General features: G+C 34.0%; 1 protein-coding gene across 1 annotated transcript in view; it reads right to left on the reverse strand.

The window, feature by feature from the left end:
- Positions 1–13,094: 13,094 nt before the first annotated feature.
- LOC150096089 (low density lipoprotein receptor adapter protein 1-like) overlaps positions 13,095–23,790 on the reverse strand; it is a 105,559-nt gene continuing 94,863 nt past the window's right edge. The window contains exon 7 of the mRNA XM_090409090.1: positions 13,095–14,862. Coding sequence (XP_090265216.1) covers positions 14,712–14,862 — 151 coding nt within the window. The 3' untranslated portion in view covers positions 13,095–14,711. The remainder of the gene's footprint in view (positions 14,863–23,790) is intronic.

Below are 23,790 nucleotides of genomic sequence, written 5' to 3' on the forward strand. Positions count from 1 at the left end.
TGAACGGCACAATTACTTGCTTTCTCAGTTACATTTCGTGAGATATGCTGTTACAACGGCCATCATATGTCTTGTTGGCTGTAACCAACACTGGGCTTAGTCGGCTGATAGGGGGAATATTGCACAAGTAGGTAAGGCTATGAAGCTACCTTAATGTCAGCAAACTGTTTTTCCTGTTTTCTGGGATGGAAAAACTGGAGTTTTCGAGACTAAGCACTTGCAGTTAGCAGCGAAACTACAAACAGTGGATCACCATCCATTTTACAATTGTGTCCATGCATAATTTGCACCTGATTGGTTTATAAACCAGCACAAAATTTACATACATTTTTTAATTAATCGTATATGAGAAAAGTCAGATATTGAGAATCTAAAAATAAACCATTTTTTGTTTTTAAAATACTGCCGAAGCAACTACAGTTATAATGTCAGTATATTATCTATAAACTGCGTATTCTGGCTTGCGGGATGAAAAACGTTTTGAGAAAACCCTCATAAAAGTTCTTGCAAATAAATCTTCTAACGCATTTTTTTTTTAACTTCTTGAAGGAAGTAGGTGATATTTTTAGCTCTTATCTGACAATCGAGGCATTCCATCTCTCACCATTACCGATGCATTCTTGTGGCATGCAGATGCGATATTCCTAATACTTGTAAACATTCGCGTGTATTGTATGTTAGATTTTGAAGAGATGCTGACTTAAAACCCAGGATGGAGCACTATTTATCTTGTCAATGGCGACTCTCAGAAGAGCAATAGTGTTCACCGAACACTAATAAAGCTCTTGTAACATTGTCGTCAGTTCCTCTGAACATTTTAGAGAATTCATTATTCGTTCAATGAAGAGCCAGCAATATTAAGAATGTGAACATCCCAAAGAAAAATGATCATTAATCAGCCTCACGTAATAATAGTTCAGTGAGGCCATATGCATTACATTCGATTTGGCATAGCGATTTTTGCAGAAACATGTGCACCTGCACCTTTTCAAACAAAATGAAAAACATTCGTCAAAATCATTTCGAATTAAGTTCACATTTTAATACACTATCTGATCAGACATATATACGGGTAACCCTTCGATAAGGCTAAATACATCACAACCGTGGCTCATATAGGTATAAAAGGAAGCATACGGTCTTGCAATCATCATAGAAAAACAACTGCAAAATGAGCGTACCGAAAAGCTCCGTGACCTTCGACATGGCACTATCATACGATGCTACATTTGTAACAACTCAGTTCAGGAAATTTCTGCCCTCCTGCAACTGTCCCGATTAGCTAAAAGTGATATTGTAAGGTGCAAATGCCTTGAAGCAATAACAGCAGCACAATCGAGACCTGCTAAGTTTGTTACCTAGCACAAACACGAAATCTGTGATTTTATGCGACTCTCGCCATCGAGTTTGGAAATCTGCGTGCAAAGTTAATATCACAACTGTTCGTTGGAGCTTATGAAGTTCCATGCCCCCGTAGTTGCACACAAGCGTAATATCTGCAAGAGTAACCCTAACCGTCTGATGGAGTGATGTAAAGCTTGCCACTAAAAGAGCGGTAAAAAAAACACGTCTGCAGCAATGAATCATGCTTCATCTGGCCCCTACGGAAGAGTCTGGGTTCAGTAGATGCCATAAGAACGCTACCTCCACGAATGTCTTGCGAACTGTGAAGTTTGTTGGAGTGGGCATCATGGTTTGGACTGGGTCTCCTAGTTCCGGTAATGGGAATCTTAATGCTGCAGCCTATGACATTTGAGACAATTCTGGGGTTTTAACTTTATGGAAAGTTCGGTAAAGATCCTTTTATGTATCAACATAATTTCCCCCACCCCTACCACAAAGTAAGGTTGTGCAAGAATGGTTTAATCAGGTGGATATTGAAAAACCTGACTGACCTACACAGATCCCTGATCTCGACCCCCATCGAACACCCGTGAATGAATTGAAATGCCAATTGCAAGCCAAGCCGATTCGGTCGACATCAGTGACCAATTACGCAAATGTTCTTCGAGAAGAACGGAAGGGAATCGCTGCAGCATACCAAGATTTGTCGGAAAGTCTTGCCAGAAGAATGAGTTGATGTACCCTTTAAAGTAGAAAAGAGTAAATCAGCCCCATAGTAATGCCTTTTATATTAGATTGGAGAGAGTTGGGAGGGACAGGTATCTAGATATTTTTGATCAGATAGCATATGCTAATACATGAAATCTATGGACATGACATTACTTCTCCTTTGAAGAGGGAAAAAAAGTGAATTTTTGGACAGATTAGAAAAATGGCAAAATATTTTGGAATATTAAAAACGCATTAAGGGTCAAAGCTGTATAACTGAGAGGAGACCTCCACATAGCCTTTAAAGGAATGCGTAGAACCGATCAGGGCTTCTGACCTAATGCCCAATCCTCACCTTCTCGTGGTGCACCCTGTTGGGTATCTACCTGGATACTGAACGAACGAGGATGGGCTGGCAATTTGCGATTTAGCTGACCAAATTGTATTCTTATTGGCTTAAACCACAATATTAAATGTTGGTACAACATGATAGAATTTCATGCTGGCTGGGGCGTCGCCCAGTTAAACAAGGTTTAACTGGGCGACGCCCCAGTAAAACCTTCCATGTCAAAGACTGATTGCACCTCGTTGGCGCGCCGATGAGCTCTTGCGTTTAGTCACGTGACACTCTGGCACATCAGGCCGTATATACGCCATCTATCAACCTCTTTTGTTAATACATACAGCAGCATTTTATTCCACAGAAATTAATATTGTGATGAGTGGTTTCGCCACAGTAAAATTAGTCTTGTTACTTATTGAACAGCCCATCTACATTAGAAAATGAAAAAAACATATATAAATAAAGTGAATTTTTTCCGTGCTAACATACTTGCCAATTTTTTTATTTTTTTTTGCTGTAATATTTTTGTTGGCAATACCTGCCATTTTTTTTATGAAGATAAAGATTTCAATCAAAATGCCTTACAGCTATACAAGTAGTAGCAAGGAATATCAAGTTTGTGAAAAGGGTGGTCCATCAATTTCATATATATTCCTACTAATTATATGCAAATACTGAATGATGCATCCTCAATACATCCCTCTGTATGTCTATACTAAGATTTTTGCAACTTACAAGTCTTATTCCATAAAATCAACTATCCATCAAAAATATAGGCTTATGTTTTGTACTTGTATTCCTTTTCCCTACAGGTATAAGATAAGAAAACCAACATATTTCCCAGTTGTCCTTGTCAAATGTATTGTATTAAAATATTCTGTTGCACTCACTTCCATGGATTATACTTATAACAACAGTTCATTAACATCTCAAGACAATCACACAGAAGATAGACCTATGATAGTCATTCTGTATCTTCCCGAGAAGACAAGGATTCCATTCCATGCATACAATTACTTCAGAGAAGAGCCAGATTTTAATCTTATCCATTTAGCAGTCATGTAATCTGAATGATAAGGGTGTGTGTGTATATACAAATAGGTGCATGCTCACCCATGGTGAGATTTTGCCAGCTGGAAAGTAGGCAAACTGGGCAAAAATATTTTTAAATAACTTTCTAAACAGAATCTTTATAAGAAAACAGAATATGCATAATTTAAAGGACTAGTAACAAAATAATTTTCTGAAAAAAAAAGTTAAAAATTCATTTTATTTGACTTTTTTTTGGAATGGTTCTCACACAAAAGAAACGCTCTCCAAACAATGATACAACACCAGTGATCACTTTATGAAATTACTGACTTATTGAGGCATACAAATAGTCAATGGGAGAGCCTTAAGTGAATACTTTTTTTTTTTTTTTTTAAATGGAGAGAAGGATTTTGCACAATCTCACAAGCCTTGTGTGTGAAATATCCACCTATGAAAGACTAAACGCATATCATGTCAGCATTAGTATTGTGGATAAGCTAAAAAAAAAAGCTCATGAAAAGTTAATATCCGTCTAAAAATAAATTGAAAAAAAGATGAAAATTTAATTTGGGAACACATTCAGCCTTTAGATTATGAGAAAGTTTTCTGATGAAACACAGAGAAAATTATGGAGTACAGCATACAAATGTTACACACATACATGTTAGCTTCCAGACCAGGGCAATAGTGAACCCACCCACTTGTAGATGTCTGCAATAGTGTTTCTTTAAAGCATTCATGTATGTGCATAAACAATGTTGATATAACACAAATGATAAATTGAGAATAACCTTTGCAAACAGAAAAGTTATTCTGAATAGTTTGGTTTAAGGGAACATGTCAACCAGTTTGGTCATCAATTTACACTTAGTTTTCCACTGCAGCAATAAGATTGTCACAATTATGGATAATTATAGTATTAACTAGTGTAGCACTTTATTTCATGTTTTTAGCAACTGTAATAACAGTGGTGTGAGGTGAGTTTAGCCTGCAGCCTAAATTCACCTATTTTAATCTTTCTACGTAATTTACAGGTTTAGACATCTTGTTCTCACTGGATGCAACAGCACATCCTTACTTTCAATTGCATATGCCATTATTAACAACACTAAACATAAAATAATGGGTAGTTTATAATTCACAGCAAAACACAAAAGAGATGTAGCAAGTGATGATGTTCACAAAAACTATATTAGTTGATTCACAGCAGTGCGATGTTACTAAAACCTTCTTATAAATGGGCTTGGTCATAATTGAAAACTGTTACATGAGTGAATGCAGCACTGTGCAAATGGGCACTGGTTATAACTGAAAAGCATCATGAGCAGATCGTTTTAAGGTGGAGTATTACTGTATAATGGAAAAACATGGATATCCATTACATTTAGTACAAGCGATACAAAATTTATAAAGACAAAGTTATAATAGGTAATGAATTAAGATATTGAAATTAATCAAGATTAAGAGAAGGTTGTAGTTTGTCTTCAACTTTATCAAATTATCATTATAGAAAACAATCCAGAAGGACTTCTCTCAATACAGTGCTGTATGCTCATGATCAGATTATATTACAAGAAAATTATAAATTATGACAGGGTGCTTTCAAGGTCAAAGCTGTATAACTGAGAGGACACCTCCACATAGCCTTTAAAGGAATGCGGAGAACCGACCAGGGATTCTGACCTAATGTCCAATCCTCACCTTCTCGTGGTGCACCCTGTTGGGTATCTATTTGGATACTGAATGAACGAGGATGGGCTGGCAATTTGGGATTTAGCCGACCAAATTGTATTCTTATTGGTTAAACCAAAATAAAAAATGATGGTACAACATGACAAAATTTCATGCCCGCAGGGGCTTCGCATGGTTAAACAAGGCCCCCCCCCGTTGTTTTCGCCAGGGAACCAGGACGAACAGCGAAAAGTCAGCTACTGGAACAAATCTGAAAACAAACCCCAACTCAACATCACCAGAGTTAAAGATCGGTACTATCAACGTAAGAAGCCTGAATGGCAAAGAAATGGAGCTAGCTGAGGAATTAGATAAGTATTAGATAGACATAATAGGGGTGACTGGAACAAAAAAGACCAAAACTGGTGAGATCTTTCTGAGCAATAAATACAAAATGTTATATTCAGGCAATGACAATCAAGGAAAAGAAGGAGTAGCCATAGTATTCAACACAAAATACAAGGCTAATCTTCTTGAATGGCAGTCAGTCTCAAGTAGAGTAATGTGGGCAAATATTAGAATGGGGAACTGGACAATGAGACTTATTTGTGCCTATGGTCCCACAGAAGATTCTAAGATAGAAGTGCAGGAATTTTTTTTGAGGCTTTAGAAAAAGCAACTGACACAATGAAAAAGGAAAAGTTGGTCCTTCTTGGGGATCTAAATAGCAGAGTAGGCAATGACTGTGCAACATACAAAAATATTTTGGGAAAATTTGGAGAAAAGAGCAGCTAATAATAATGGCAAATATCTGTTGGATTTTTGCTCAGGACATGGACTGGTTATTACTAACACCATGTTCCAACATAAAAATGTGCACAAATTCACATGGAGAGAAGAGGCTAGGAATAAGAAAAGTCTCATTGACTATGTTATTGTTGATAATGATGTTTTCTCCCTGGTGCAGGACACCAGAGTGTACAGAGGATTTGAAATTGGAAGTTATTACTATTTAGTCTTGAGCAGGATAAAATTGAATTTCATATTGAAAAGAATAACATGTAAGAAAGTTTTAAAGCGAATAAAAGTTGAGCAGCTTTCAGATGTGAACTATGGACTAAAATACACAAAGATTACTGAAGAAAAAATGAAAGAGTTTGAGAACAGGAATCAAATCTTGGAGATTCAGGCAAACTCTGAAGAAAACATTGATTCAGCTAGAGAGGCATGTGGTGAGATTGTGTGCAAGGATAAAAAAATCGGAACTCCCTGGTGGACACAGAAAGTTAAAGAGGCAGTGAAGGAAAAGAAGAAAGCATATCAAAAGTTCCTGGCAAATAAGTCAGCTTTTACTCTTACGGAATACAGAGACAAATGTAAGAAAGCTAAACAGTGTGTAAAACTAGCTAAACAAAAGTCATAGGAGGACTTTGGCAAGAATATAGAAAATAAATATCAAGAAGGTGGCAAAATATTCTGGAGGTTGTTGAAGAAGCTTAGGAATGGAGGAAAGAGTGCTGTAAAAGGAGTTAGAGATGATAAAGGTGACATGAAAACGGGAGAAATAGATATACTTGAAGTATGGAGTAATTACTTTGAAAAACTGCTAAATGAAACAAGCAGTTATGACAGCATAGTGGTAAAAAACACTGACCATGCATGCAGTCAGGAATACATATTCATACTTGAAGTAGAAAAAGCCATCCAAGGCTTGAAATGTGGAAAGGCAGCAGGAGTAGATGAGATTCGACCAGAAATGCTGAAGTATGGTGGTATAAGTCTTACAGTGGCTGCACTGTATAGTTCAGAAAGCCTGGACAGAGGGACAAATTCCCAATGGTTGGAGTAGAGCTCTCATAGTACCCATATATAAAAAGGGAAATAAAACTGAATGTGAGAATTACAGAGTGTTCCTAGCAAGATCTATGCAAGTATACTTGAGAAACGGTTGAGAAGAATTGTGGAAGAAAAGCTTGGTGAAGAACAAGCTGGATTCAGGCCAAATAGAGACTGTCAGGATCAGATCTTCACTTTACGACAAATAGTCGAGAAAGCATGGGAATATAAAGATCCGCATTTAAGTTTTGTCGATTTGGAAAAGGCATATGACAAGGTGCCAAGAGAGAAGCTATTCAATACGCTGCAGTTATATGGTGTCAATGGGGCATTAAATCAAGCAATACTTAGTCTTTGAGTTGTAAGTCAGCAGTTAGAATTGAAGTACAGGAAGGTGATTTAATATTAAATCTGGTGTCAGACAAGGATGTACATTACCCCCTCTGTTATTCATTATCTATATGGATCACATTATGAAGGAAAGTGGTGTTAAACATGATATCAAAATTGGAGATGTTAATGTCAGCTGTTTGCTTTATGCAGATGTTATACTTCTAAATAAATCCGCTACAACTCTGCAAGATTCTCTGACTAAATTGAATAGCTGTTGTAATAGATATATGAAGGTCAGCAATAAAAAGACAAAGACAATGAAAATAATCAGAATCATTGAAAATGTCAACTGTGTTGTGAATGGAGAACCTGTGGAACAAGTAAAACATTTCAGCTACTTAGGCACAATTTTTAGTGAAGAATAAAATTAAATATAGTAATAGACAACAGAATCAGCAAAGCTGGTATGGTGGGAAGTCAATTCTCTCTTATTCCATGTGAATAAATTCATATGGAATAAGAGAGAAATTAGTTGGAACACTAAATTAGCTGTATACAAGACAGTGTTCAAATCAGTTTTAACTTATGGATCTGAGAGCTGGGTCAGAAGTAAAACACTTGACCAAAGACTAGAGACCACAGATATGAGAGTCCTGAGAAAGATTATAGGCATGAACAGATGGCATCAATGGCAATATCATATTAAAAACGAGGATATTAGGAAAGAACTTGACATTGTCGGCATCCAGGAATGCATTACCAGAGCTAATCTCGGGTGGTATGATCACTTAAACAGAATGGTCGAGGAAAGATTAGCAAAACATGTTCTCTGCCAGGTTGGCAGCAAAATGACCCACAGGAAGACCAAAATATAGTTGGATTGATACGGTACAAAGTGCCTTAGACCAGTGCTTCCCAAACTTCTAGATGCCAGGGCCCCCTTTGGAAAAATTAAAATATTTCACACCCCCCCTTTCGAAAAAAGATCGTGATATAGACATATATTATTAGAATATTTATTGTATTTATATTCAATACAAAACATACACAGCGAATACCGCAAAAATCAAATATTATATTTTTTGCATTTTACATACACATTTGACATGGCACATTATCTCATTTTTATATAGACAGATATATTGTTATGGTACATTTGCAGTAGAAGCACATGAAACGTAAGTTATTAGAAATAAAGAAAGAATTAAAAACATAAAAGAAGTTTAATAACAATTTAATGTGATGGATGCGTTTCAGTATTGCTAAACAAAAAGTCAATATCAGGTGAAATATTTGAAACCTCAATTGTTAGATTTCTGCTTTGAAATGAAACTTATATGAATAAGTATATTTTTACTGATATTCATCAAGTGCCAAAATACTCAGGAAGCAAAATTTGTGAACCCGCACCAATGCGATTTTTTTCCATTAAATATCAAAAAGGAAATAATAAATATTAAAATACGTTTCTTTTAAGATAAAAAAAAATCTACTTAGTCTTAAAACATTTAAAATTTGTTTTCATTATTTCACGCCCCCCCTCAACAAAACTTACGGCCCCCAAGAGGGCTGCGGCCCACAGTTTGGGAAGCGCTGCCTTAGATGATAGAAATATAAGATCTGATAGAGTTGGAGTCTTGACATGTAACAGACTGATTTGGAGGAAAATTGTAGATAGGAAGTCAGTAATGATGTAATTTTTTTCATGTAGTACTATCATATCCTGTACACCCCCTTGAGGGTACATGGCAGAAATTTGACGATGATGAAAATTATGACCTTCAAAAATCAGTTTAAGAATTAAATAAAGCCAACAATAGAATTTAAAGATTTCAACATTTAAAAATTAAGATCATATTAGATCAAAAATAGTCATAAAAGGTAAAATAGAACAAGTGACAAAATGTAATTATTTAGGTTGCATAATAACATATCTAAAATATAGATATCAATGACAAAATAAAGTAATTTCAGAAAATCAGTTGAACAATTAAAATAAAACCATAAAGTAATGACCACTTCCATTTCACTATTATGGTTCAGAAATGTGTACTGTTAAAAAGAAAGATTTAAGTAATATACAGGCAGCAAAAATGATTTTTAATGACATTTAAATTTTTTGACCACAAAATTAGACTTTATAAAAAATGCAGACAGTTTGATATCTTCAATATTCTGGGTGAAATTCACAACATTTCACCCAGAATATTGAAGATATCAAACTTTAAGCAATCAGTTATCTTTTCATGGGGATCTCAGTAATGTGTTCAGGTTTTCAGCAGAAAAAAGTATCTATATATACTTCTGCTGAAAATGCACTCTTCATTCAGACTCAGAGTTAAGGATGGGACATTGAATTATGAGTATTAAGAATCTGATGGACTGCAAGAATGACCAGTAAGGTTTTAGAGAATAGAATATAAAGACAGAATGCTCCTTGGAGAAGATGATCGCTAAACAGAAGTTTATGTACTTTGGATATATTATGCAAAATGATGAATCATTGGAAAAGGCAATTATGTTAGGGAAGACTGAGGGAATGATGAAGGCCACATAAAATAACTTACCAACTTGAACTTACAATTGTCAAAAGAAAGGATAGGAGGCCAGGTAGGATGGAGAGCCTTTGTTCACAAGATCACCAAAAGTTGAAAATGACTGGATGGCACATAACACAGATGGCAAATTATTAGGACTCAGTTTGACAGAAAGCTTACATTCCTTGGATATATTCAACTAAGAGAAAAGTACAAGAGAGCATTAAATATCCTTAATAATTATTATCAGAGACCTCCAGGGAATTTAGGGCTCATTTAACCCTTTCTGCCCAAATGATTCCAATTGGAATCACTTACTTTCTTGGCTTTCATAACCCATATTACTTAGCCAATGATTCCAATTGGTATCGTATGTCGTAGTTCCATTTTTTGCTGACAGATTGCAGCTGTCTGCTGTTTCATCATGATCGGTTGTTCACGTATTTTCCTTTTGTGCGTTTATGTCCGCATGGCATGTCGACATCCTGGTGCCCTTGAAACTCTCAAAAATAATAACAGTATAAATCTTACCAATATCGGCTTTTATGACTTAGATAATTGTAGAATAATATGCATATATTGGATTATAGAGTATAGCTCAGAAGTTAAATATTTGCTACCAGAATATAATGATTCCATTTGGAATCAGTTGGTCACGTGTATATAATAACATGTTAGCTACAACCTTGTTTATTTGGGATTACGTGGCTATTTGTGCGAATTATTTAGTTTCTTCTTCTGAAAATTTATAGAGAAAAATCTTATCCTGAGCTGAGAATCTAGCCCAGATCCTCCACAATGATAATGTGGAGGACCTGGGTTTGATTCCTGGCTAGTTAGGCATTTGTAGATTGTGTCACAATATAATTATGAGTTTGATATCTTTTTCTTTTAGAATATGTCGAGGCCATTATCATCTGAAGAAATTGTATTTCTCTTAGAAGGGGATATATCGGATGTCGAGTTGCAAGATGATGTGGAGGAGGAGGAGACATTGAGGGCAGCTGTTCGAGGCAGATCTTCAGATGAAGGAGCTGCTGCAGGTGAAACTTTCACTGTAGACAGCTACAGTGTGCCTGTGGAAGTTCATAGGAGGAATGGTGATGAAGATGACACACCCCTCAGTGTGCGACTTGAAACATGAAATCAAAGTGAGCCACCTATATGTGACATAAGAAATCTATGGTGGCGACACAAAAACATGGAAGCAATAGATGTGACCTATAATTCCACATTTTCTGATCCTCCAAATGACAACTTAAGCCCACTGAATTACTTTGAAAAATTTATTAATAACAGTATCAGAAAATTTAGTTGACCAAACAAATTTGTATTCTATGCAAAAAACAGGAAAGTCTATCAACACATCTGTGATTGAAATGTGCAAATTTATTGGTAAACATATTTTGGCTGGAGTTTTTCAGAATCCAAAATACAGAATGTACTGGGCTGATTCTACATGTTATGAGCCTATTGCAGGAACTATGTCACGTGATCGATTTTGAATTGAGGAACTATTTGCATATAAATAATAATGATAACATGGTTCCAAGAGAGCATAGGGACTATGACAAACTCTTCAAAATTAGGCCATTCATGGAATCTCTGAGAAAAATTTTTCTGAAAATCGAGCCAGAGGAACACAACTCAGTTGACGAAATGATGATACCACTCAAGTCTCATACTTCTATGCTACAGTACGTAAAGAGCAAGCCACACCGCTGGGGGATAAAAGTATTTGCACTGGCTGGAGTAAGTGGGATAGTGTATGATTTTGAAATTTATGTGGGCAAGGGGACAAAAGTGAAAGATGATCCCTTAGGTATGAGTAGCAATATGGTCATGAGGCTAGTTGAGGATTTAACATAGGAGCCATAAGTTATTTGTTGATAATTGGTTCACTTCATTTGACCTGGCAGTAGAACTGAAAAAGTTAGGCATATATATGGTGGGAACTGTCATGAAGAACAGATTGGTAGGCTGCTCTTTGCGGACAGATGCTTCTTTGAAGAAGAGTGGTCGAGGCTCGTATGATTATAGAGTAGAGACCAACAAAAATATCATACTACTGAAATGGTTCGACAATAAGGCAGTTCACCTTATCTCCACTTATAAAAGTCAAGAGCCCATTGAAAATGTCAGACGATGGTCTGTTGCTGCTAAACAACATGTGAATGTCCCTCATCCATCAATAATCAAAGAATACAACACTTTTATGGGAGGTGTCGATCTGCACGACATGCTTGTTCAGCTATATCATACCAACATAAAGGTCGTCGCTTCTACTTGAGGATCATATTTCATTTGATCAACATGTCATGTGTCAATGCATGGCTCTTGTATAGAAGACAATGTGATCAGAAGAATGAAAAACACTAACCACTGCTTGATTTTGTGTAACATTGCTACTGGCCTTCTAAAAAGGAGAACGAATGAACCAAGAAAAAGAGGGCGTCGATCTGACTCGCCAAAGCCAGGACCACTGAAGAAGAGTGTAGAGAAAGCACTGCGTCCTGTTGCTGAGGTACACTATGATGGTGTGGGTCACTGGTCAGAGTACCTCCCTGACAAGTCAAGATACAAAGTGCATATCAAGAGTTACAGCAGAATGAAGTGTGGGAAATATAATGTTTCACTTTGCCTGAACAAAGAGAAAAACTGTTAAGGAATTCCACGTAAAATGACTTGAAAGTTACTACACCAATATAGCAAGCGTTTTCAGAATATTTAATGTCTGCATGACAATGTCTCCTAATGATGCCAATTGGAATCATTTCAGAACCTATCCTGAAATGTATTTTTCAGAAAAATACTTGATACCGTTGCTTTTTTTAGACCTAAAGACAAAATAAATAGAAAGAAAAAAAAAATTCAGGTCAGAAAGAGTTAAGGAGGCCATACATCACCCATGTGCAGCTGTCGTAACTTCTCTTAAACTGATTTATACTACATACACTCACTACTTCAACAGGCAGCCTATTCCACCATCTCACTGCTCTGTGAGAGAAAAATCTTGCTCTCACTTTCTAAACTGCACACAAACTTCCATATAATATAAATTTCATCAACTTCCTCTAACACCCTTTTAGAAGTTTAATGTCTATCATAACTATTTCTCCTGTTAACCAGTGTCTGCAGTCCACAGTCTAATTTATATTCCAGAACTCTGATATAGTCTTTGTAACATCCTTTTGTCTAAAAGCATATGTTTTAACTTGTTTAATACAATTTTTTGTAGAAAAATAATGATTACAGTTCCCCACTCTCAGTTTGTTCACTCCAAAGCCAAATTCATATTCAAAATCAAATTTTATTTTTCACATATTCATAATAGATATTAGTCTTACAAAAATTTCATTAGCACTTCAAAAAAATATTATACAAATTTCAGATCTAGATTCGTAAAGAAATTATAAAATATTTATTGCAAATTTAACAGTGAAAAGAAATTAAAAGAGCCATAAAATAACAAACAGGGAATAAGTTCAGCAAAAAGGCTGATAGCATACAGTTATACTAAGAAATAGATAAGAAAAAAATTGCTTTGTAGCAGCTAAATTTAACAAGATTTAACTTACATGATATTAAATGGATACTTTGCATTTCTTTTTTTATATAAAAAAAGTAGATAATACTGACTGCACTTGAGCATAGTTTCTGTTCAAGGTAAACAGTTAACAGCACTGCATGAATATTTTTCTCAACAAACTCTTACAACATATGGCTTTATGGGAAATTTAAAATTTAACAATAACAAACTCTCCATTTCAATTTAAACTGCAAATATTTAATGTTTTTATTAAATTAGATATGCAAAAACTTTCAGAGCAACAAGAAAAATATTTCTGCACACACAAAAATAGTCTGACAAACAATCAGTATTAAAAAGGAAATCTGTAACAAGCTTGAACTAGCACCCCTACTGCACTTTCCAATGTTTTAATAATACTTTGCAAGCTAAGTATGACCAACTTGATAAACTGACCATCTTTATAAAGTTACTCAAAAAGACAAACCCCACTTTCACATAATGATATTTTCAATGCTAAAAGTGAATTTCATCTTTAAATAACACTTACAAACAATTAAATTGAATTTCTAATTCAATTTAAGAATATCAAGAGATGAATTATGTTAAATGAGTTGAGTTATGAATAATCATTGTTGATCTAAACAATTCAGATGGCCAAATATGAAGACAATTTTCACTTAAAAAATCCTTTCCTCTCATTTGCCTTTATATTATAAAACAATATTTATTGCCTTTTGAACTGAACTGTGAGGAACAAAGGGCACCATTCTCTCTACAAAATTCTTTTAATCCACTGCTGTCATTGTTGCACAACTCTTCAGAGGCCTAACAAAATCAACAATTTCTCGATATGAACCATGAATGATTCAAGATGCATAATTTACATGAACCACTTTTCATTGGTCCCAAAGGTGTAAGAGTTTTACTACACACTTTCCTTTTGCAGAAACTGGCAGTGGAGGAATTTCTTAGGAGGGACCAAATAAAAGCATTTGTCAGAGAAATGAAAAACATGCATCTTAAAACTGCTATTAACTCACAAAATTTCAGAGCACATGATATGCTCTGAAATAATTAAGTAACATGTCAAACAAACAAAAAAAAAAGCTTAATTAAAAACAGATATGATATGTTTTATATTTCTGACTAAAGACTAATTCCATAAAACAGTACAGAAATAATGTGTCATACATGGATACAAATGGGGTGCTGTTCATCCAGACATCAGAAAACCACAACCTCACTGAGATTCACTCATGCAATTGAAAACTTTGCAGTGATATCCACAAACTGTACAAGCAGTGCCTCCAGAATATCTTCTTCCAAGTGAAAATGTCAGTACAGGAATAATGATAGTACAGTATAAAGTACTCAGCTAGAGTGACAGCAGATCATCCATTTGATCACTTAAAAAGTGGTCAGTATCACGAGACTTCTCTTGGCTCTGTACAAATTGTTCAAGGTCATGAATATCTTCAGGTTTCAGGGTAGTGTTGAACATTGGATGAGATCTGGAATGTGCTAATCTGAAATAAACATCAAGTTTCATTTAAATATAAAGAGCCAATAGGCTTCATTTCAGCAATATAAACATCATTTAAATTAAGGGGATATTAAATCCCACATTATTTTAAAACCGAATAAGAAACTCAAAGAATCTTTGAGTTTCTTATTCGGTTTCAAAATAATGTGTGATTTAATATCCCCTTCATTTAAATCAAGTTTCATGATAGTATATCTCAAAGCACATTTTAGAAACTAACAAGGAAATTACATCTTTTTTGTTGAACACTTACAGAATTGCAATTAAAGCTTGCATAGCCAACTCTCACTGTAACAAACACATTTTCAAGAACATGACTATAAATGAGAAAATTGTAAATCTTGGAGCAATCTCTTCCTCCATAGCAAGGATGCTCTAAAGAAATTAACCATTATAAACCATATCCTTGGGTCCCTTGAGTTTGCTATGGTGAGAGTTGACAGTAATATGAAAACTGTACAATACTAACAAATGAATTATCTTAATAGCAAATCTTGCTGTGCTTTTCTCTAATGAAATAAACATCAAGGATACTGCATCTCAAGGAATTTCCTGAAATGACTATTTCAGGAAATAGTCATTTCAGGAAATTTCATATATTGCAGGAAATGACTCCATTTTGTGGAATCTAAGCCAATATTAAAATATTATCTGTGTATGTACACTTAATTTCTATATTATATTCATTATAATTGTGAATCACTTGGACATAAACAGCAACACACCAGTAATCAGAGAATTAACTTAAAATGATTCTGGGTTCAGTCTGACCTTTTAGAGATTTTCCTAATTGCCTCAATTTGCTTAGTTTTGTTCTTCCTATGGAACTTTTAAAAAGCATAAAACATCTTTTGTGATTTTCCTTACTTATTGTAGAATGTTAAATTCCTTTCCATCTATCTAGTATTCAATTAATTATTTCTGACATAACTTTCAGATCCATAAATTAAAAGCTGGTTTAAATACTTATTTAATGCTACTTGGTGTTTTGGCCATTTTCTCTCTTATTTTCTATAACTATCAACTGGTTTCCCATTAAACTAGCTTTGCTGATTCTATTATCTATTGCCATGTTTAATGTACACTTCACTACAAATTTTGCCTAAATAACTGTCATAGTTTTACTTGTTCTATATGCTAACTATATTCTCCACTGATAATAATTGATGTTTTTCATTCTTGCATATTTTTCATAGTTTTATTTTTATTGTTTTCATGTCAAACTTCTATAGCAGTTACTCAATAAACTGAAAAGTTTTAGTGAATTTAAAATATATACACTATCTACCTAAAACAGATTTTGATATCAGGTTCAATGCTACTTTCCTTATCCTTGCCTTATTTATACCTTTCATATAAAACACCTTATCCTGTACACTCTTCAAATCTAACTGCTGACTTACACTGAAGTATAGGGTTACCTACTGCTCTGTATAATATTTCTATTTACATTATAACAGTAGTGTTTTGATGAGCTCCATGGCAGCTTAATCATATGAGCTCCCCCTCCCCCAAACCTATTCCCACAATTTCAACTATTTGTGATAAAAATACAAATATGGTCCTGACATCTATTTAGCTGAATCCAGCTTGTTCTTCTCCAAATTTCTTTCCCACAATTTCTCTTAGCCTCATATCAAGTATACTTGCATACATCTTACCTAGAAAATTCAGTAAGGAAATTCCTTTGAAATTCTCGTATTCAAATTTATTTCCTTCTTTTTTGCAGCATGTCATAGAATTCTTCTTTCTCTTCTGTTTTTGCATTGTTTGTTGGTCCATATATGTTTATTATAGTCACATTTCTGTATTTAGTTTTAAATCTAGCTTTGATGATTCTTTCAGAAACTAGTATCTTCAATCATCTGGAATATCAGAATTACACACTGTAGTTACTGTAAAACCTATACTTTCATATCTGAGCATTTCTAGTCAATCTATTCCAAGTTGTCTTTCCACATGTTTTCTAAGAGGGTTTTATCATCACCAACACTGAAATACACTCAACTCCATTTCTAGTGGATATTTTCTACCACCGTTCTATTACTGCTTATTTCTTTTAACATTTCAGAAAATTCTTAAAACATCCAGAATATCTTGGGTTTGTCCAATTTGTTATATGATTTTTCTACTCTTCCAATTTTTAAGCTTTTGTTAGTCCTGAGAAATATTTTGCCACCTTTGTGGCATTAGCAAATTATACTTAAAGAATTATATATTCTTGTTTTCATTCTTATTTTTGATATATCATTATTTCATGCATTATAGGAAGGCTTACTACTCAGATCAGTGTTAACCTTTGCTGAGGTCTTACCAATGAGAAATCTGTGCACACACTAAGAGCTAATACAATGGCATCTTTAATTTGTAGTATAACCAAGTGGAAAAATTTCCAACATCTGCACATAATAGTCCAAGTGAGGTCTTATCAAGGCCTTGTAAAGAGGCAAAATGACATCCTTATCTTTACATGTGAATTTCAGCATTGCATCTATCTTTTGAGTTTTATTTGCAATCTTTGCTACATGGCCTCTGAACTTCAACTTGCTATCTACTAAAACTCCAAGCATAATCCCACCAATACAATATGACAATGTATCTAATCACAAAGTGAATGACTTATATTTATTGACATTGAACTGACATCCATTTTCACATGCCAAAATTCCAGCTTATTCAAATCATTCTGCAAGTAGTACTCCTAAATTATCATACCTATCTTTGCATCATCAGCAAATAGCTATATATAGCATGTCAAATCCTTCCCAGTGTCATTAATGTACAGACTGAATAACAATGAACCAAAGACTGATCCTTGAGACACACCACTGGTTACCTTGAATCTTGCAGATTCACCTCCATCCTCCACATACAACTTTTTGATATCTATCAGTTAGCCATCCTCTTATCCATGCCAATAGTTCATAATCCAATTCCATATTCTCTTATTAAAGTCTTCCATGTAATATTCTGTTAAAAGCCTTAGAAAAATCCAAAAGTATCATGGTGTAATTTACTGCCCATGGTATTAAAGTACACAATTTTATAGCCTTCCACGAATGAGATCATCATTTAAAAAAATAATTATGATGAAACTTGACACTATAATTAAAAAAAAAAAAAAATTAACAGATTCATAGTATGATTTTATATCTGTAGAATTTCACTCAGCATGTAGGAATCATTGGTATGATTTTTAATGAGTATAAATAGCAGCATAAATGACAAAAACTAACAATGCATATCAAGAGCAGCAGTCTATAACTTAAGTTCCAACAACATTTAGTAGAAGGTATACAAATTAACTTTGATGAGTAGTGTTAAGCATTATTACTTCCCACAATTCAGATAATATCTACCATATCTATAGATTTGGATGAGGTAGTAGTAATGATTCCAAACTTTCCTTAGTTCTTTCAATAAGGAGCCTACTTTTATGCAAGAGACTGTCTCTTGCATAAAAGGTGACTGCATGCTCTGCAAGCCCAGACCATTCTAATTTCACAATACTTGATATATTCATATCCCTCACAATGAACAGCTGTAGTTTCTCAGATTTGCTAAAGTAAAATAAAAATCACAAAATGTCACCAGTCACTAATGGGAACTTATTTGCAGAACCCAAAAACAAAGAAAGCATCACAACAGAATGACTTGACAGCTAAAATTTCTATCATAACATTGTGCATGGATTCCTTGGACATAATAGATAGTATTATGTCCTCTTCTTGGATGATTGAGGTAGCTCATATCTGTTTATGGCCTTGTTGATGAAGCATCACTTTTAAAACTATTATAGAAATTAGACCATGCTCTATTTCTTGTTGTAATAATCATAGAGACAGAAAACTCATATAGAAAATCTTGATATTAATTGTAAAATTTTTGCTTATGTTTCACAGGCATGGTATTAAAGTACACAATTTTATAGCCTTTAATTTTATAGTCAATTTGCTGTTCCACTTCTTCAGCACAGAAGTGGAAGAGCAAAATATACAAATACATATTCTAAAAGCACCACCATAGTAGCTACTGTAAGCTAACAAAAACTAACATTTTCCTAACACACACAAATTAGGAAAGATTAGCTACTTGAAAAGTAGCTTTTCCCATAAAGGAGATAAACATAGACCAAGATCTACTTTGAGTTTAGGTAATGGAGTAATGTTTCACAAGTTTCCTTATAAATTCCATAAAAACATGCTTTTATGAAATTTTTTTTGTCTTATTCCAGAGAACATTGTGTTTGGTAGCAATAACATCTTCAGAAAGCCCTGATTGTTCAAGTTCATGGCATCTGATATAAGACTTGCATTCTTTATGATGGATAAAAGCAGATCTCCCAGATCCACAAAAATTTACTCATTTAAAATGTTAGGAGGTTTTAAAAATTCTTTTTTTTTGAAATTCTAATAATTTCAAAACTTCCTTTCACAGAAGGGAGTGGAATATAAGTGAGTTCCTCTTCAGCAGAAGAAGAAGAAGGGATCCTATAGTTGCTGAATGATTTATTGCTGGTGTCATTGAAATCATTTGACATGAAAGTTGAACTAATGTGCTGCAATTCTTTCTATAGAAGTTCACTTGAAGAACATAAATAAGCATGTCAACATACCTGTACCAGTGTGCAGGTCTATAAGAAATATTGTTAAGGAGAGACTTCTTTCAAAGTGTTCCATTAAATAGTTGGAAGAGGACTTCCCATTGCCATTCTTTCAGTCTGTTGGTATAGTTTGTTTTGAATAAATATCCAGAATTAATAACAAAGTCAAAAAGTTTGACCATACCAAATTGAAATTCTTGCTGGAGTAATTCAATGGGATCTGACATGTGACGACAACAACAACAAGCTTAGATGATAATAAATATTGTTTTTCAAGTCTAAAGTGTTTTTAATATAAGTTGAAGATTTATCTTACTCATGTTACTAAGGAAAAGCTTCGATTTTAACTTCAAATTTTCATGAATGGAAGAGTTAAACTTTAGTCAATTGTCATGTAACATAGATGGCAGGCAACAAAATATCCTCTCCCCCAGAGAGAGCTTAATATTAAGTTTTAGCTGAAAACCATAATTATACACAATTGCTCTCAAAAGGTGATGGATTTCTTTTATTCAATAAACATGAATAATAACCCAGTGGAGTGGTATTCTCCACTTCCTAATCTGACCTTAATCTTCAAAAAACATTTTATGTCCACAGTGGGATTTGAACTTGCTGTTTAATTGTTGGAAAGGAGAACCTCTCCATTCAGATTACATTGGCAATGTGAAGAGTAATTTGATTACAAAAATAAGGAAGCAGTGGGTTACCATAAAAAGCCTATCTTAATGCTTAGGGATTACTCACATATTATTAAATCGATGATCCTACTGAAGGTCAGAGTAATGGACACCCCACCCCCTCTCCTCCTTGAAGTATGACACTATAGGCATCCATGAACATTTCAGCAGTCCCCTATAGCAGACCACTGTCTGTACCAACTATAAGCGTACATGCAATATTTAAGCTGCTTTTATAACAGCATCTCTATGGATTTTAAAAACAATCAAGGAACTTCATCTCACATATACAGATATCCTAATTAGTGTTTCATTATGTGAGATGAAATTAAAATTAAGCTTTGATTTTGTAATTAATTTTGGCTATTTCAGTTATCAAAATAAACTATATAACAAATCATAAAATATACAAATAAAAAAAAAAAAAAAAAAAAAAAAGGAAAGATCTCTTCTGTCTACAATGGCTATTCCCCACAGCATTTATTCCATACCTATAGTGCAGCAGATTCACTGATGAGATGTTTGCAGCATTGCAAAGTTCATTAATTAGGTTTGAAAAACTAGGTGGCACACTGAGGAGGATGACTGTTAAGAGTGCTCTAAAAAGATAAGTTTCTTTTTATTAAAAAAATATTGATTTATAAATTTTATGTGGTTTAGTTTGGATTTAGATTATTATCATAGGGTATGGTTGGCATTGTTCCTAACAAGTCATGTTCATTTTTGATGCTCTTAAGTTTAATATTTAGCATTGTAAAAACTATCATTATCTATTTGTAATATGTGCTCTCACTGGGTATAAAAGGATATTATGATGTTAGGAAGACATTAATTACTAATTACAAGGTATTGTAATTAGTAATTAATATGTAAAACGATATATGTATAACTATAAGAAACAATGTAAGTAGCAAGTCATTCAAAGTGTGGCTAAAAAAATTTTTGTGCAATGTTTGCAGAATGTAATTATCAAATGGGAATAGTTTATGAAAATAGGATAGTTTATTAAACAGTTAATGGTTAAACTATTTGTCAACAGTTTATTAAATTCTAGCATTTTTGTGCTAGAATTTGTCAAAAATGTATTATCAGAGAAAATATGAATGAGTGGAACTGCAAATGAGGGAGCAAATGAAATGATGTGGGAGGTAGTGATACATGCAGGTGGAATGCAAACACAACATTAAATTAACCTTTTTATAAAATGATTAAGAATTCTTTAATAAAAAAAAAAAAAGCTTTCAACATTATGGTACCTCTACCTCTTCCAATATAGAAGAAATAACTCTTATTCCTATTCCTTATATGCAAAGCATTTCTGAACACATAGCCAAAGTTTAAGGATGAGCTTCCACCTCAGGTTTTCCAGGCCTCTACTAGATTCCTTGCTCTTGTGGGTTATCTCATTATAAACAAACTCTAAGATTTGCTTTTATATGTCTAGAAGAACACAAGTCTTATATTAAATATCATAAGCCTGAACCAGTCTGGACTTGCTAAGCATGCTATCGGCACTAAACATAGTTTATTGAAACAAGACAAGAATCCTTCATAAACCATTTCCTCATAAAGGATCTTTATAAAGAAATGTGTGAAACTTTACTTCACTGTTAACTTAAACCAATCTGAAGTTCTATGCCTATCCCCTTTATGAGAGAGAGTATTTTTTAAATCTGCTAATCTTTCTTAAATGTTACACACACTTTTTTTTTTTTTTAAGAAAATTAAAGTTAGGAAATTATTGACTGTATTTAATTATCTTACATTAGCTACTCAGGTGGTGCTTTTTAAAATTGTCTGTTATTGTTTATTTGCCATTTTATGATCCTGTACTAAAGATGCTTGCAACACACCTAAGTGAAAATTTTACATTAAGTTATTTAAGTGAGGTTTCCTCTGTTTATATTTACTGTATTTTTTGGACCATAAGACTCACCTTTTTACACAGAGAAAGTGACTTAAAATTGTGGCGTGCCTTATGGTCAGATAAGTGATACCAGGTAAGTCTTGGATTCCCACATTTTCTATGCGAGCCAAACAAGTGTTTCGCTGCATATGTGGGAATCCCCGATTTACACAGGAAAACTTCACTGCTGTCAATAGTAGTTAGTAGGTGAACGTATGCAGTTTTAAACTGAAAATACTATTATTAAGTCTTTCAAAAGACGCAGCATAAGTAACGCGATGGATGGTACTGAAGATGACTTGGTTTTTCAAGAGAGTGATAACAATAGTTCAGACAATAACACGAAAAGTGAAAGTAACAAGACGAGTGAAGACAAACTGAATGCTGCTGGCACAGGTTCTGGTAATGATAAATGAAATTTAAGGTTTGTGAATATTTTTATGTAATATATTTCTTCTAAAAATTGTCTCAAATTTGGGGGTGTGTCTTATCTGAAAAATACGGTATTTTGATTATGTTTGGTTTTTGATAAGCAAGACAGCAGACTGTCATTTTAATAAAACCCCTCTACCACCTAGAATTGACCACATAAGAAACTCTTCCCTCCTCCCCATATAGTTCGCCCACTGATTAGAGGTCCCTTGACACTTCTGCGCATGTCAGAAAAAGGAGAATCCATTCCGATAATAGGGTAATCAATCTGTCTTCTGGGATGTGTTTGTTTATTATTACAGGTCGGAAAATTTAGCTTTTCTTTTACGAACATTGTAGTTTTTAAAGTGTAACTATTTCGCTTATATAACAGTTGGAAAAATGTACGTAGAGTATTAACAAAATTAAAAAGGTATAGCATAAAACAAAAATTTAACTAAGTTTATTTTTAAGAAAGTTTTCTATAAAATAAAAATAATTATACAGAAAAACAGCAATTTTTTCAAATGAATTTGGATATTCTAAACTTAGTTGGGAGAACTGAGACACTTTAATGTCCTAAACCGATTAATTATTTATGACTTGTTGTGACTCTTAACCCATGCAAAAAAAGGTTGGAAAAAAATACCATTATCAAATCCTTTTAATCTTCATAGTCATCTGAATTGATGTCTGAATCGCCATCACTTTCACTTAAACTGATCACTAAAGGTTCACATAATTCTTCGACAATTCCGTCTCTGTCCCAATACAGATTTTCCAATGATGTGACATGAAAGCAATATTTTCCCCAGTTTTGAACTGTAATACTTTCAATCGCCTGTTCTGAAAGCTTAGAAAGTTTCGACATGTCAATATCTCCAGTAACGTTGCGATGGCGAATGAAACTTTTCACTTCTGCCCAAACATACTCAATAGCATTAATATCGCAATGATATGGTGGTAGCCTCAAAGCTAGAAATCCATGCTCTTTGGGCATTGTGTCGAATTTAAATAGTTTAGTTGTGGGCAAGTTTCTTTTGACCAAATTAAGCAATTAAATTTTTCGCTAATCTGGGGAATGAGAAATGTTATTTGCAGAGAGCCAATCCATAAGAACTTGCTTCTTGTTAGACCAATTTGGAACTTTGTTTAATCGAATACAGTGATGATATGAAGCGTTATCAATTATAACAGTATTTTTAGGAAGGTTTGGAATCAGTTTTTCTTCTGCCCAATTTTCGAAGATTGTAGAATTCATTTGCCTATGGTAAGTGGCTTTGTATAGTAAGTTTGAATTCAGCATAAAAT

The sequence above is a fragment of the Typopeltis vanoorti genome, chromosome 19 (assembly GCF_054136105.1).
Source record: "Typopeltis vanoorti isolate ZY-2024b chromosome 19, IOZ_Tvanoo_1.0, whole genome shotgun sequence".
NCBI classification, from domain to species: Eukaryota; Metazoa; Arthropoda; class Arachnida; order Uropygi; family Thelyphonidae; genus Typopeltis; species Typopeltis vanoorti.